The 16,269-nt window shown below is 37.2% G+C and overlaps 2 protein-coding genes across 6 annotated transcripts in view; one reads left to right on the top strand and one right to left on the bottom strand.

Annotated features, from left to right (window-relative positions):
• The window catches only part of FBXO16 (F-box protein 16), a 56,538-nt gene extending 53,325 nt beyond the window's left edge, over nucleotides 1-3,213 (bottom strand). The window contains exon 1 of one of the 4 annotated variants that reach the window (XM_019636225.1): nucleotides 2,858-3,200. The gene's annotated coding sequence lies outside the window, so the exon portion shown is untranslated. Of the gene's footprint in view, nucleotides 1-2,857 lie in introns of all 4 variants that reach the window. The other 3 variants (XM_019636227.1, XM_019636224.1, XM_019636226.1) reach the window with 3 other exon arrangements.
• Nucleotides 3,214-6,468: 3,255 nt separating this feature from the next.
• Nucleotides 6,469-16,269, top strand: part of FZD3 (frizzled class receptor 3) — a 79,623-nt gene continuing 69,822 nt past the window's right edge. The window contains exons 1-2 of one of the 2 annotated variants that reach the window (XM_019636096.1): nucleotides 6,469-6,596; nucleotides 14,365-14,894. In XM_019636096.1, the coding sequence (XP_019491641.1) occupies nucleotides 14,706-14,894 (189 nt within the window). In that variant the 5' untranslated portion in view covers nucleotides 6,469-6,596; nucleotides 14,365-14,705. The remainder of the gene's footprint in view (nucleotides 6,597-14,364; nucleotides 14,895-16,269) is intronic. The other variant, XM_019636098.1, reaches the window with a different exon arrangement.

The raw sequence follows: 16,269 nt of genomic DNA on the forward strand, positions 1-16,269 counted from the left end.
TGAAGCAACTACTTGACTTGATGGGTCCTGGAAAAACACAGTGTTCCCAATAAAAATTAAATAAATACATAAATACATAAATAAATAAAAATAAAAATTACTGTACAGCAGCAAATATTGGACAATTAAAAAAAACAACAACATTAGTTTTTGGCTGATATGGTATTCCGCCAAATGCTAGATCTGAAATCTTTGAGGCTTTCACTTGACATGTATTATTGTCTCTCAGGTTTAAGTTATAGCAGAAGATAAAGCCAATGTTTTAAAACCTCAGTGGCATCATTAGTTAATACTTTCTCTCAGTTACCTGTTACCACAATTTCACTGGAATAAATGGGGCTCAGATTAGCCCTCACGTTCTTCTCAGCCCCTTAACAGCTAAATATCTGAGTCACGCATGTTTAGCTAAGTTGCAAAAGGCATAAGAAATGATTTCATTACAGTATTATTAATTGGCAGCTATGAAAGTACATGTTAGCAGGCAAATTATAGATACAAAGCATGGTTACTGAGTCTAGATCTGCCCAGTTTAAAATTACCCATTTCTTATTTTTGTTATTTGTTTACATTTTGACCTTTCTTCTCATTAAACCAGTTGTTTTTAAATCTTTTTTTGAGGGCCAAATAACTCTTTGAGAATGTGATGAAAGCTATGAATCTCTTCCCTAGAAAAATGCACATGAACATAAAATTTTGCTTACTCAAGATTAAAAACTCCTGCTGTAAGCTGAGAAACTCTCTTCCCAGTTTGTGCAGGAAACAAGCTAGGCAAAATTTTTGAATTAGGACAAAGGAGCTTTTCTAGGGCCTCCCCAAGGACCTGCACTGGTTGTTTTACTTTTTCTGGTTCCTCAGAGCTAGAATTTTTTTTCTTTTTCTTTAAAAAAAAACTTTTATAGGAGAACAGTGTGTTTTTCCAGGACCCATCAGCTCCAAGTCAAGCCATTGTTTTCAATCTAGTTGTGGAGGGAGCAGCTCACTGGCTCATGTGGGAATCAAACCGGCAACCTTGGTGTTATGAGCCCACGCTCTAACCACCTGACCCAACTGGCTTCCCCAAGAAATTTTTTGAATTAGGCTTTCTTCAAATCAACTTGAGGAAAGTTTTGTTTTCAGGACATGGGCCTAGTCAGGAGAAACACCCATCTTGGTAATACGGTCCTGCTGAAACATGCACATGGGGTATCCTGCCCTGTCTTTTGTCATTATCTTTTCACAATTTTTTCTCCCTTCCTCTGTTCCAGAAGATGGACAGTGTGCATATCGCACGCACATGCATGTTCATGGTACAGACCACTCAGGACTATTCTAAAGACATACGCTTTTATATAACATACACAAAAATAATTGCCCCCACTTGATCAATAAGACAAAGTAAGTTGTCTTCCCTCCTTCCATATATAAAGCTTGCTGTTGCTTTTTTGTGACCTCTTTTCTCTTTATTGGCTGTTCCTGAATGTTCATCTTTAATATTTCTTTGGATAAAAAGGGTGAAGGAAGGCCTATGGCCCTAGCCCCAAAAGTATGGTTCTAGTTCCATGTTTAATAGCAAGGATGGGTCCTCTGGTAAAGTTCCAGCGGCCACACATCTTCACAATATCACCATTATTCAACTTTACTAAGGATTGGTCTCTGCTTTAATGGAGCTTACAGTCTACTGTTAGAGAGGTTGTTTTTTTTTAACAAAACAAAAAAAATATATATATATATTTAAGGCGTGCAAAGTGATGTTTTGATATATGTATACATTGTGAAATGATTACCACAAACTACTTAACATATCCATCACCTCCTATATTTACCACTTGTGTGTGTGTGTGTGTGTGTGTGTGTGTGTGTTTAGAACACCTGAGATTTACCCTCTTAACAAATTTCAAGTATATATTATTAATAGTCACCATGCGGTTCATTAGCTTTCCAGAACTTATTCATCGTTTAACTGAACATTTGCACCCTTTCACCAATATCTCCCCTTTTGCCCCAGCCCCCCAGCCTCTGGTAACCACCATTCTTCTTAGGAAAGTACTTATTAAAGGACCAGGTGATCGTGTCACTTTTCAGCTCAAAAACCTTCAGAGGCTCCCTAATGGCTACCAAATATTTAGACTCAGCATGCAAGTCTAGGTCCACTAAGAATTTGCCTCAATCTACCTCTTCAGCTTCATCTCCTTGTCTATCCCTTTATACATGATCTGCCCAGATACACTGAACTTCCCAACACTTAGAGAAAATAATACAAAACTCTGTTTCTTTGCTTATGTGCTTTTCTGATGTTGCTCACCTGAATCCTAATTTCATAAACATAATAGGTACTCAGTTGATTCTGTTAAACCAACTGAATGAATGAATTCGACAGTGGAGGGGAGTGGTTTAAGGATTAAAACTAGTGAAAATGTAGGGTGAAGCTCGGAACATTATGAATTGAGTCCTAGGATTATACTAAGGATTATCGGATTTTTATTTGGAGTTTACAGAGCAGAATAGGATTGAGTTTCTCTGCTAACACAGCTCACCCACTGAAAACTGCAGCATCATTTGAGAAGAGGACCTCAGATATTATCAAGTAAATATCAGGCAATAGGGTATGGTTAGATTTAAATACGAATTTATCTTGTAGTCAACTAGTTGGAAAGAAAGCAAAAACTATAATAAAAGAGCTACTGTTTGATAGGTATAGAAATAATTATTTGTTAGTTAATTTCATAAGTATGTAGCATCTGGCACTTTAACTGCAGCTGAAACGGAGCAAAATGTTACCTCCAGGAACCACCGACAAGGCATGTGAGAGGCCCAAGAGGACCTGAGAGTGGAGCTCTCAAAAGTCTTCCTCTTTTTCATGCACTACCCACTGCCTCACCTCTTTTAGCTCGTCTCCCTCTTCAAGCTTCAAGCGCTGGTGTTGCCATAGTTGCTTTTTCTTTGACTCTGCCCAGCCCCCATCCCTCTAGCTTCCAGTAGTCCAATCACCATCTATAAATCCTTTCGCTGATATCCGGGATCTCTTAGGCAACAATGTGTGGTCTCTTGATTGGCCAGGAGATCCAGGAGGGCTGGCTCCAAAATTGGGCACACGGATAAAATGAAAAAGTGTGAGCGCCAATAAGGTGGGAGGAGCTGCAATCTCCCAATATAATGCTGGAACGAAGATACAGCCAATCCTGAAACAAGCAACATTGAGAGCCCTCATTCAAGGCATATTTGTGTTCCAAATCAGGCCAATCTACTGAGCATGCCCAATTATATTGCTCTGGTCCGAAAGCTCCGAAACGTAAACTCCACTTTTCCAGGTTTTAAGAGTGGCCAACAGGTAAAAGACGGAGGAAAAAGAATTCGCAACTGGTTCAGTGAAAGAATAGCACCTGCAACAGGAAGTGGAAGGACCTGGGAAAATTGTCCAACAGACAAACTCACAAATGCTTCAACATGAATTTTAATTGATCGGATTAAGAAATTCAGACCGACAGATACACCGTGAAACCAGTAGATGGCATGCCTTAATAAGAATAACTCCAAATGTTACAATCCGGTCTAATTTAATTAAATTTATTGAACTCCCCCTCCCCCCATGTAATAAGGGATGAAGTGAGAATACAAAGATAAAAACTCTAATGAGGGAGACTGGAAAATACAATGTGCAAATAACTAATGTAAGCACACAGTGACAGCTGCTGTGATAGGACTATAAACAATTGCTGAAGAATAACCAAAAATTCAAAATTCCAGTCGGAGCTTCTTTGGCAAATGTAAAGCAGTTCGTATAGGCAGCAGCTCACACACATACAAAAAAACCCCCAAAATATTTCCTCACTAATATATACATATTATATATATATATATGTATATATACATACTCTCCTCCAACTTAAAAAAGCTTAAGTTGGAGGAGAGTATATTCATATCTATTCATAGTTTTGAAATGGGCAGCATTTATATATCTCCAATTTAAAAAGAAAAATAAATGTGAAGCTCATAGAAATTGTTGATTTCCTTGAGTTAACAAAGGATCTGCAAGTGGCCAAACTGAAATTAGAACCTAGGTTGTCCAATTCCAGCCTAGTGGCTTTTCCACATGACCAGGTTGTATGTAAATGAATAAACAAAGCCTTTGGTTGGAGGGGAGGGGGCTGGAGGAGGTATGTAGATGCAACACTAAATTACCACGTATCACCAGTTAACATTTATGGTTTCAAAACGGGTTCATCCAGAAAGAGACCAGTTTCAGCAACATGCTGTAAGAGTGCTGTGTCTCTCTGTGAAGTTTCCGCTCATTAAAGCCTTTTCTATTGGTGGTTACAACACGTAATGAAAGAGATGGGATAAAAGAGAGCATCACACTTTATCCCTGTTGGATTTAAATATTTTTATCCCTGAAAATAAGGTCCCTTTTGTCTATCCTCTCAACCAGCACCCTCTGGGCCTCCTGTTGTCCAGCACCTCATCAGTCTGACTGCTGACCCCCGCCCCCCATTATCCCCTAGTCTGAATGACACCATTCAAGCTGTGTTCATAGAGAGCACACCAGCTTGGTGTGCGCGATATTTCAACGTTACTTTTAAATAAAACATTTCAAACATAAAGAGAAGTTTAGAGGTTTGCATAAGAAAAACCATTGTATCCCCACTGAAATTTTTAAAAACATTAACATTTTTGCTTCATCTGGGTGATTAATAGTTGAAGCCCCTTTTGTACACTTCCCATATCTCATTCCCCTCCCTGCTTATCCAGAGGCAACCCCTGTCATGAAATTGGTGTTTAACTTACTTGTCCATTTTTTATGCTTATTATATGTACATGTTTGACCTCATAAGCAATATGGCTAGGTGTTCTTAAAGAGGTATAATAATTTACATATATTGTAGTTTGCTTTTTTCACTCAGTGTTTTATTTCTGAGATTTAATCATGTTGATACGGCTGTGATTTCTACATCATTCCCACCTCCCCATGTGATCTATATGTCCTACACCTGACAGTTTCCACAGGATGCTGTGTAAATTGCATACAAATGTATCTAGCTGCAGATCTCTAGAGGCTCTGCAAGTACAAGGAATCTGGAAATACAGAGGGTACCAAAAAAATGTATACACATTTTAAGAAAGGAAAAAACTGTATTAAAATTGTAATACTCAATATATACCGATAACAAAAGATGAATACAAGTCACGTGTATACATTTTTTGGCACCCCCGGTATATAAAGCAGGCACACAGTTTTTCACAAACAATATTTGCCTCCTCACACACGCTCAGTAAAGGCAGTGTTGGCTCCACAGGACACAAACTGTGTTGCTTAGAACCAGCCTAAGGATCAACATTACTTAAAAAAAAAAAAAAAGGTACTGCGCAAGTATTTATTAGGAAAATTGAAAACGTCACTTTAGATCTCATTTATTATGCTTTTTCCCATAGCTCACCTTCTGATGTTAAACTATATTTATGGCTGCCTAGGCTTAATACTCAATATTTAACATTTATTGAGCACCTTTTAAAAATTGTGGTCAACTACGTAACATACAATTTACTATCTTAACCATTTTTAGGTGTATAGTTGAGTAGTGTTAAGTACATTCACATTGTTGGGCCACAGGATCAATATTACTTGAAGTCCTGTGTGTTACCAACAGAACAAAATGATGCCTCTTCTGAAGTCTAGGTTGAAAAGGGACAAAAAGGAAGAGAAAGAAAGGTAGGAAAAACAGTGTGGTGAAAAAGAACAGCTTTGGCCATGAATGAACCTAGGCTGCCACGAAAACGCTGCTATCACTTTAGGTAAGTCATTTAATCTTCCCAGGTGTTCTTTTCCTTGTTTGTAAAATGAGAGGTTTTACACTCACTGGGTTTAGATAATCTCTAAGGACGTTTTCAGCCCTAAAATTGTTTATGTAGAAAAGGAAGGGAAACATGCCCTGAAAAGATGGGGAATGCCACCAATAACCAACCACAAGCTCCACCTGTTCACTAAGGTCTTGGCAAAGAGGATGTACGGGTAGACTGTTCTTGGGTAGGTCTCCTATCTGCTCTGTTGTCTCAGCATGGCACTCTGAAACAGGCCAGTTGCCTATTACTTGCACCTCAGCACTCTTGACCAGACTCTCGACCACCTTCAATGCCCGGGTCCGGCGGTGGGCACACTGGTTCTCAGAACAGGTTTTGGCGGTTTTGCAGTAATAGCATCAGCGGCTGGAGGAATGAGAATCGCTACGCTGTCTCAGGAGGGATAGGAGGGAAGGCTTTGCAGAGTGCTGAGCACATTTAAGAAAAACGCTTCCAGCGCTAGGAACGACTCCGCTGGGGCAGGACAGTGCAAGGCGTCTCACAGAACGCGAGGTAGAGAACAACGAAACGCTCTGGACCGGCCCCCGCGCAGCTGGGCTCAAAATGGGAGCGCTCAGCCGAGCCTTCGCAGCGCGCCTGCGCCGTGCGTGCGCGCGCTTGCTCGCTCGCTCGTTCCCCGGGCCGCGCGCCCCGGCGCTCGTGAAAGCTCGCGGTCGCTCCGAGGCGCGCGCTGGCGGTCCTTGCTCCCACCTTTTACCTGAGGGACCCGTGGCGGTCCCTGGCCGGCGCTGCAGCCCCCTTGGAGCCGGGTCCTGCGGTGTGAGGTGAGTACGGACGCGTGCGGTCTCCCGGCTGGGTTAGCGGGCAGAGGGGGGGGGGCGGAAGGGGGGCGTCGGAGGGGCTTCTCGGGATCGACAGCGGGCAGAGGGGGTGCGGAGGAGCCGAATCGGGGGCTGAGGTGGGCAGATGCCCGGGGAGATGATTAACCCTCTCTGTCCTCCGCCCGCGCTGGGCAACCTGTGCGAGTGTGGATCGCGGCTCCCTCTCCCCCACCCCCGGCCCAAAGCCTTCTCCGGGGAACGTGCCGGGAGCCCGCTGCTTTGGTCGGCGCCGCGGGGGCGTGTGGCGCTTCCCCGCCAGCCGGGAGCGTGGGTGGAGGACGCGTCGGCTGCCAGCCGGGGGAGGACAATGCACCCGGGCTCCAGCGCCCCGGGCCCTTGGGGCCGTCCCGAGCCCCACGTTAGAATTGCCACCTGCCCGGACGTCGTTTTAGCATTTAGCCGACTGCTTACTTCCAAAGCCTAAAAGTTGGCCCCTCCATCCCATCAGTTTGCAAAGTCGGCTCTCCCTGCCGAACGCTTCCCCTCGCTGCCCCCCTTTTATGCTCGGTGTGTTTGCCATGGGTGTTGCTGGGTAATTAGTCGATGGCCTCTGAAATAAAGGGGGCTGCTACAATATTTCAAGACACTGAAACATCTTTCTGGAGGCTTTGTAAATCTCACGAGTCCTGGAGTGAGGTGCCTCCTCTGTGTTTTTTTTTTTTTTTTGAGAACAAAGGCGCATGGCATTAATTTAGGTATAGAAGTGGACTTGAAGTTGAAAAATATCTACCCTATTAAAAGAGGCCCAGTTTTTTTGCCCAGGAGAAATGAACTATTGAATTTTGGTTGCCTTCTGGTGTTAAGGCAGGTTGCCGCAGCAGAGCAGACCGGTAGCTCAATAAATGACTGCTTCATAAAAGTAGTCAAACAAAATCTTATTTTGCGAAAGTAGTTTGGATAGGCCCCATGATGTTCCTTTATGCGAAATGGGTCGCTTTGCAAAGCCAAGGAGACAAAGACCTGCTGATATTGGGGGATGTTACCTCCCTCCTTGGACATCTTTTTAGCCGTTAGTGGTGTGCTGACAGTCTAAGGAATAGGTAAATACTTAGTTCTGTTATTAAGAAGCAATTACTCCTTAAGATAATGCTTTCCATCCGTACTTTTAAGCAAATCAATACTATCTTTTTCCACCAGGAAAAAAAAGAAAGAAAGAAAGCATTTATTTGAACTACCAAAACATAACATAAAGGTAAAAAGATTCAGAGTTAGGGAAAGTAGTGTAGAGGTGTTAAAAGCTTAATTGGGTGGGCTTGGAAGGATAGAGCTGAAGATAAAATATAATTAAGATGCTGCCCTTCTCTTACCATGTTGCCTTTTATTTAGTGAATAATGTGCCTCCTCACCAGATGCTTTGGAACTGTCTGCAAAACAAGTAATAAAACCTACCACCCTACCTTTTCTTTCCACCTACTTTTTTTTCTCATTCAGTACTAATATTATCTACCTTCACTTCTCTCCTAAATTTATAACAGTGTCCTATTAATAGAAAGAGAAGAAGAAAGGTCTATAAACTCTTTAGTTCCTTTCCTAATCTTGGCTACTACATTCCCTTAGGCTTTATTTTGTGCTTTGAACATTTAAGTGGGTTTTTCTTGGGAGTTCCATGATGTTGGAAGTAGGGAGGGTTAAGGGGAATTTAATAGTAAAGTGCACATTCTTTCTTTGTATAGTACAATGTGAAAGCTTTATCATTGGGTAAGGAGATAGGAGTTTTTAACTCACAATAAGTCCTCTGTTTCCCACATGACAGGAAAAAAATATCTCTACCCAACTTACATTTCGTATTAGTTTGTTAGTAAAACTGTAAGATTTTATACTCAAAACTTATTCTGAGCATATTAGTTTGTTGATGTTAGACTGCTATTGATTTTATTTTCTTTAGGAGACAGGTGGTAGGAAATAGCTCCTACCGCATCTTTCTTTGCCTTCTTTCACAGAAGAGAATGATGTTGGCCTCAAGTTTTTTTTAATCCTGAAAACTCTAGAATTATAGCTGTTTACAGCTGCAGCTGCCCACAAAAAGAGTAATAAGCGCAAATAAAAAGAATGGTTTTGAAAATACATACTGGAGAAATTACTTAGTATAGATTTAGGAAAAGATGTGCTACAGGGTTTGTGGAGAGAAATGAAAACTTTTTTAATAGTGGCATTTCCATAAATGTTTGAAAAGTAACAGCTCTTTACTGGCTAGGAAGGAGTTTTAACTGTGTGTCAAAAATGACTTCTCTTTGCTTTCCAATTCATTATGCTGAGAAGTATTGACGGTTTTGTTGGATCCAAGGAGTGCATTGCAAATGAAGTTTGATATGCATATAAGTAGGCTAGTGGGCTTTAAAAAAAAAACAAACCCAAATACTGGTCCCAAATTTTATCTTACTGAAATAGTTTTATTGTCAAAAGTTTCAAACCATACAACCTTGCTAAGGGAAAAAAATCAGGGGCTTGATATTGGAGAATTTGCTGATGAACAGATTTTAATTGGAAAGGGAAGCTGGGTTGGAATTTCAGCCTGATTTTTTTTTTTTTAGTCTAGACTGGCCATCTTTTAGCTTTCCAGCTTTGGTTCTGCTTTCTTTAGTCTTAAAAATAATTTATAATTTGTAAAACGGGCTGGATTTTGATGTCCACCATCCATTTTAATTATAAACCTAGATGTATTTGTTTTTCCTGTTTTTGTTTGGTTTTTTTTTTTAACTCTTATCACTCAGCACATTGGAATATTAGGCTATTTGTTATAATCAGTAGATAAAAAGATCGACTAAAAATTAGAGAGAAAGTAAGAAAGATCAGAAAAGAGATGCTCTGAGATTAATAGTAATCAAAGTCCTATGAATTAAATATGAAGCTATATTAACTTCCTTTTAGCAAGAAGGAGGCAATATATTCAGAGTGAATTTATTTTTTAAATAATAAGATGTGGAAAACAAAAGGCCAAAAACCACATGGGTTTTAGGAAAAGGAATGTAATACTTAGAGCAGTGAGTATGTTCTGAGTGTTTATTTTGTCTCGCTAACAAGGCAATAATTTCCTTAAGAGAAGAAACTCCGTTAGTATAGTCTTTGCTAATTCTTGCAATGTATTAGAAAACTACTCTGAAAGAAGACAAAGAATATCCCTTCTGTTTCCACTGTAGAGCCACTGTATGTGAGATGGTATTTCTGAATTGAAAATGCAAAATGTTGTCTACATTTGTAGAGTGTCAAGAAAATTAAGTGTAAACTAAGAATAATGAAAGGGATCACTTTCTGTACAGAAAATGTGAATTGGAGTAGAATTGCTGAACATACTCTTTTGTTTTAGGATCCACTTGACAAGCCCTCAGGACCCACTTTTGTTACTGTTTCCTCTGGGATTCAGCCTGATTTCCTCTTCACAGTTGCCACCTCCTGCTTTCCCCCCTGAGTTCACAGGGTCTGGCTTTGCAACCAGCCTGGGAAGAAAGCCTTCCAGGATTGAATCCTCTTCCCCTTTATTGCTGTCCTTTAGGACAAATACTGATTTTATTTTAAGGGCTCTTACTTTTTATCATCAAAAGAAAACTGGTAATTGGAGAATATTAGATTCCTGATGTTAGACATTCATAAGAATTAAAATGTAGGTTTAAATGTATCTAGTCCTTTTTGTTTTCTGATGGAATGATAATCAAGTAACTTAATCTGAAATCAGTTTTCCAAATATCTTATATTGCTCTATGGAGAAGTGTGTGTGCCTGTTTTCCCACAGGTATGGTATGAATAACTGTTGCCATATCACTCTTTTTGCTGTCCCCTGGCCCCTGAAGCTGTTCACTCCAGTTACCTTAAACGAGCAGGTCCCTTTATCCAGTTGAAATTCTACAGATTCCTGTAGTAAAAAACATAGTATCAATAAGAATGCCAAAACAACTGTTAATCTTTATTTAATGAGTTACTATGTTTTGATTGGATCTCTTTGGGTCCAAAATCTTCTCTGTGTCCTGCATGTCTTACAGCTTCAACTTACAGCTTTCCCCCACCTTTCGAAAAATAAGTTTTGCTACTTAACACTCACGTGATCTTGATTAGAAGCAGGTATTTCATTATGTTATTGAAAAGTGATTTGGAGTATATATCAAAAATTTTTTTAAATGTGTGTATACCATTTGATTCAGCTGATAGATGACCTGATTTTTTTTTCAATATTGAAAATCACTTGACTCATTAAATTGTCACTTTTTTATTTTATTACTACCTACAGTAGGGTAGTAGTTTGTCCCTTGTTTTGTTGCTTAATTATCAGCCAATAGATCAGTGATTCAACTAATATTTATTCTTGTCAGCTAGTTAGCACACATTTATAGATTTAACAGATTTAATTTATTTCATACACAAAAGAATGTACCATCGGTTCTTTTATAAAATCTCACAGCATTTATAATATTTTTAAATAATTGAAATAGTTCTATGTACAGTTTTGACAAAAATGGGATATATATGCTGTTTTGTAAATTAGCTTATTTTTTGTTTTGTAAATTTACTTATTGTATTGTTACTGTCTTGCCATGTCAATAAATACAGACGTTGCTCATCATTTTTAGTGACTATATATTCTTCCATTATGTGATTATACCACAGTTTAATCCCTGACTGGTAGACTTTTGTGTTTCCTGTTTTTTTTATTTTATAAACAGTATTTCAGTAGCATTTTGGTTATGCATCATGTGTACTTGTGTATTTAGAATAAATTATAGAATAGATTTGCTGGATCAAATTGTGCACATTTTAAGGGCTTTTGATGTAAGTAGCCATTTTTTGAAATACCAACTACAATAGTTTACATTCCCACCAATAAATAGTATTTGAAAATATTGGAATGTTGACAATGTTCTATTCCCTGCACCCTCTCCTATACTGTGTTCTATCATTGTTATTTTGCCTATCAGATTGGCAAATATGGTATTCTCTCATATTTGAATTTTTTTGCTTATTAGTCAAATTGAATATCTTTTCATGTGTTGGCTAGTTGTATTCCTTTGGTAAATTCATGTTCCTTTCCCATCTTTCTATTAAAGTGTTATTCTTTATCTGCTTTTTATTTTTTAAGTTCATTTTATGTATTTTGCTTAGCATATAATTATATTCAAATATACCTATATTCTTTTATTCTATTCTAGGATAGCATTTCTCAAAACATGACTTATGGACCTGTAACAGACTTGTAACAGAGATAATTGTTAGAATGTACGTCATTCTACAGAGATTCACATTTCTTAGACCTGTGGGGGGAATCCATGAATCTGCTACACATTAAAAATAGAGAACCTCTGATTTGGAGGACATATAAATTCTTTAAGATTTTTGCTGTTTTTTTTTTTTCCTTTTTGTCTCACTGCATTCTACGTTTTTCTTATTTATTTTAGTAATGATAAACTACAATCTTGATATGTTAAGATTATTGTCCTAGCCCAGCCTAATGTGATAGATTTTACAAAAGTGTTTTGATACATGGTATATATGGTAATATGGATGTCTAGGGCATAAAGGAAGCTTATAAGATGGTGGGAAGCTTCACTTGCAAATGAGGCAAAAGGAATAATTGAGAGGAAATCAGGTAAAATAGATGGAGTAGGCCAAAGTGTAAGGGTGTGTCTCATCTATTGGGTTGTTGGAAAAGTCATGATGCATTTTTGCAACAAAAACCAAAAAATACATCATGACTTTTCCGGCAACCCAGTAGTTTAAAGACCCAATGAGATATTGCTCAGTTTCTTCTCCAAGGTTTATTATTATTATTTTTTAATTTATTTTTATTTTTTTGGGGAACTGGACCCGCAACACTGTTGCTCAGAGCTTGCACTCTTGAGCGAGCTCTTAACCAACTGAGCCACTTGGCCGGCCCTCTTCTCCAAGGTTTAGATGGTAGTCTTCTTTAAACCGTAAAATTGAAATCCATCACGGCTTGAAAAAATAGATTTGTCCAGTGAAATATTTGAAATTATTACTATATACATATTTAATAGGGAGCAATATTCCCTTTAATTTTTTTAGTTGCAAGCAGATGAACATGCTGCATAAGCAACAAACTACAAAGACTGAACTTAAGTGGATGTTTTAAATGCTGTAACCAAATAAAGCTTTCAGTAGGTATTTGACACATTGTTAATGATATGCATAATTGTTACTGTGTTGCATGGTAATTTTGCTTAAATATAAATGACTGTTTAATATCAGTTTTCTGTAGCCAGACTTCCCCTTTCTGGGGCCAGCTTGAAGGTGGGAAAAAATATGGCAGGCCAAGAAGCTTTTGCAAAGATTTTTGGTTTAGAGATTTCCGTATAGAGAGATTAGGTATTTGCACAGGGGTTGCTCATAACTTTTAGTGCTCCTAATTCTAGAGGCCACATATTTTCCCTTTACCTTCTACTACTTAAGACCATCTACTGGTAGGAAAAATTGGGAAGATGTCCATTGCTTTACTTTCTCCAAATAATTTTTCTGCCTAGTAACTAAAGCTTGGGATGCAGAGGTCCCAATCACTGTCAGTGAACAAAGGACAGTTTCTTGCCCTGCTTAAGCCAGACCAGTTCCAGGTCTCAAGGTCTAAGCTTTCTTGGGCCCTAGTATTTGAGTTGTCTTACTAATCTCTCAGAATTTCTGAAGCTGAATTTCTCATGTTTTCCCAAACTAGACTCTACAACAAACACAGAAATATCCAATGCATATGAAACAAAAGGACATAAACGCAAATTGACATCATCACTAAACCAAATGAAAGTATGATAACTTAGAATATGCTTTTTTCCTACCAGACTTGCCTTCCACTCCACCCAAACTCTCCCAGACCCAAAGGTGATACATATTTTTGCCCCTAGAAAAGTAGGGACAAGTCAAAGATTCTAAACTTAGTGGAAACTATAACTGGGAATCATTCCTATTCCTGCTGTGACTTTCTAGGGATGATTTCTATTCTCTGCAGCCTGGATGTATGTAATGAAACATTTGTTGATCAAATATTTCTACATCTATCTTTGATTTACCATTTATAGAATACTTTTACATATATTATCTCATAATTCACTCATATATCATCCTTGTTAGAGAAGTAATATTTTCAGGAAGAAAAATTCTGAGTTCAGAGAAGTTAAATGAAATGTTTCCATTCACACAGCTACTAAGAGGCTTGAAATCCATATCTTTTTTATTCATTTATATTTCATCTCTTCCACAGATACTTTCTACCAAATCAATTAATGTGAAATGTCCTATTAATGATTAAAACACATACATTTTAAATTCAATAGCTTAGATTATAAATATGGCAGCTATTTAAAATTTAGGACAACAGCATAAAAAATTTTCAAAATAGATAAATTATATCTTGTAATAAATGAAAAATTGCTGTCATAGACAAAATAAACCATATGTTATATAAACTGAGGGAAGAAAATTTGCCTTTAAATGCCGTTTAAGAATTGTCTTAGTGTCTATAGCTAATGAATGATAAGGTAGAAAAACTAGACTATGTCTTTATGAAATACCTATGTATTTTTATCAAAGTTTTCTCTATTTCTCTGTTTTCTTTATTTCTCTTCCTTATAGTTCATTGTTAATGTATAAATGCAACTGATTTTTGTATATTGATTTTATATCCTGCAACATTACTGAGCTCATCAAAGATTTTATATCAAGTCCACAATATTTTGAGAGGAAATGACTAATTTCTCCCATTTTTAAAAAAAATACTTTTCAGATATTTCAATCAAAGGAAGAAATAGCACTTCTCCTAAGATGGAATCTATTGTTTGGGAATGTGGTTGATCAACTTGATATGTTGGCCAAATGTGCCCTATGTAATAAAATGAAAAGAAGAGACAAGATGATGTCATTTTCCCGTATTGTGAAACCAAAAACAAATGTCTTTTGTGAGACCAAGCTAACAAACCTCTGACGGTGCAAAGAGTATTTAACTGTTTGAAGAACTTAACAGTAAGATCTAGAAGAAGTACCTCCTCAAGCTGAGACCTGCAGGTGTATAAAGATCTAAAATATTGAGTAGGCCTGATCATCCGAATCTCATTCAGATCAAGAAGGATGGCTATGAGTTGGATCGTCTTCTATCTTTGGCCCTTGACTATGTTTGTGGGGCATATAGGTGGGCACAGTTTGTTCTCTTGTGAACCAATTACCTTGAGGATGTGCCAAGATTTGCCTTATAATACTACCTTCATGCCTAATCTTCTGAATCATTATGACCAACAGACAGCAGCTTTAGCAATGGAGGTAAGACTTGATCTATTCTTTGCCATCTCTTAAAAAATGATTCTTATATTGCCCTGTTTACTAATCTAATGGATATGTCTGATAAACTACAAGGAAAAATATGTTATTTTTTACTATATCTTGTACATTAAAAAGATATTTAGGTTCAAAACAGATTGAAGAATTCATGTTGGGGGATGTTACTTATTTTTTTAGGCATCATACTTTTACAAAGAAATTTGAAACACTGGAACATGGGAGATAATAGACATTCAGAAGTTTAAAATTGTCCAAGTTATGATATGACTACATCTTTTTTGTAATTTGGCTGATAATAAAACTTTAGATAAAGAGCAGAATATAATAGTATTCATAATTCAGTCATTAAGTATTGAAAGTAACGTAATTTTGAAAAATGAGGTCTTTTGTTCAGCCTTTAGTCTGGTGATTTAAAGTATTTGAATTTTATTAAATGCTTAAAATGATTTACTGGTCTTACTATGTTTACATAAGTTTATTATTATTTTTTTAAGAACAGTAACTCCCAAGCAATGAAAAAGTTTTTGTTATGCGAACAGTGTGTTCTTGACCTCTCAGGATTTTATGAAAATTTGTTGCTTTACTTTAATTTTTCTAATGGTAATTAGAAATGATAATTAGAATGGTAATTTTTTAGGCACTTTTTAATGATTTTACTTTAGAAACTATTAAAAATTAATGGATATAGTTAATAATGGGTTTAAGTAAGTATGTATATATTTATTGGTTTTAGAATTGTGGACAAGGGTATGTTTACCAGATAAGAACTAGAAAGCAATAAAGGGTGGTGATATGAAGCATAAGCTTTAGATTCGGACAGACCTGGCTTTGAATTCTAGCTCCATCACTTTTTGGCTATATTATTTTGGGTAATTTATGTGGATTTTTCTTACCATTGTTTCCTAGTTTGTAAAATGGAGTTTAAAATCATACAAGCTTTTGTAAGGTACAAAATGAAAACACATATATAAAGTACTTGGTACATCGTAAGTACTCTAAAAGTGATGGCTTTCACCATTTACCCATATTCTCATATTAATGTGGATATATAATACACATAATTTACAGAGAATGTTTTGTACTTTAATCTTTCATTCATTGTTACAGTGCTTTCAGTAAATTGAAGTCTACATGTTTTGGAATTCTTCATTTTATTATAAGACTCAAAGGCTCATTACTTTCAAGTAGACTAATATAAATCTGGGAAAATTTATAGAAAGATTATTATTTATAGATTTTGAAATGTGGAGGGCATCTTATATATTGTAAATATTTGAAAATGTTAAGAGATAGACAAGACAGTCTGGGGAATATAATCAATAATGTTGTAAATATTTTTTAGGGGGCCAGATGGACT

This window comes from Hipposideros armiger, unplaced genomic scaffold (assembly GCF_001890085.2).
Source record: "Hipposideros armiger isolate ML-2016 unplaced genomic scaffold, ASM189008v1 scaffold_27, whole genome shotgun sequence".
NCBI classification, from domain to species: domain Eukaryota; kingdom Metazoa; phylum Chordata; class Mammalia; order Chiroptera; family Hipposideridae; genus Hipposideros; species Hipposideros armiger.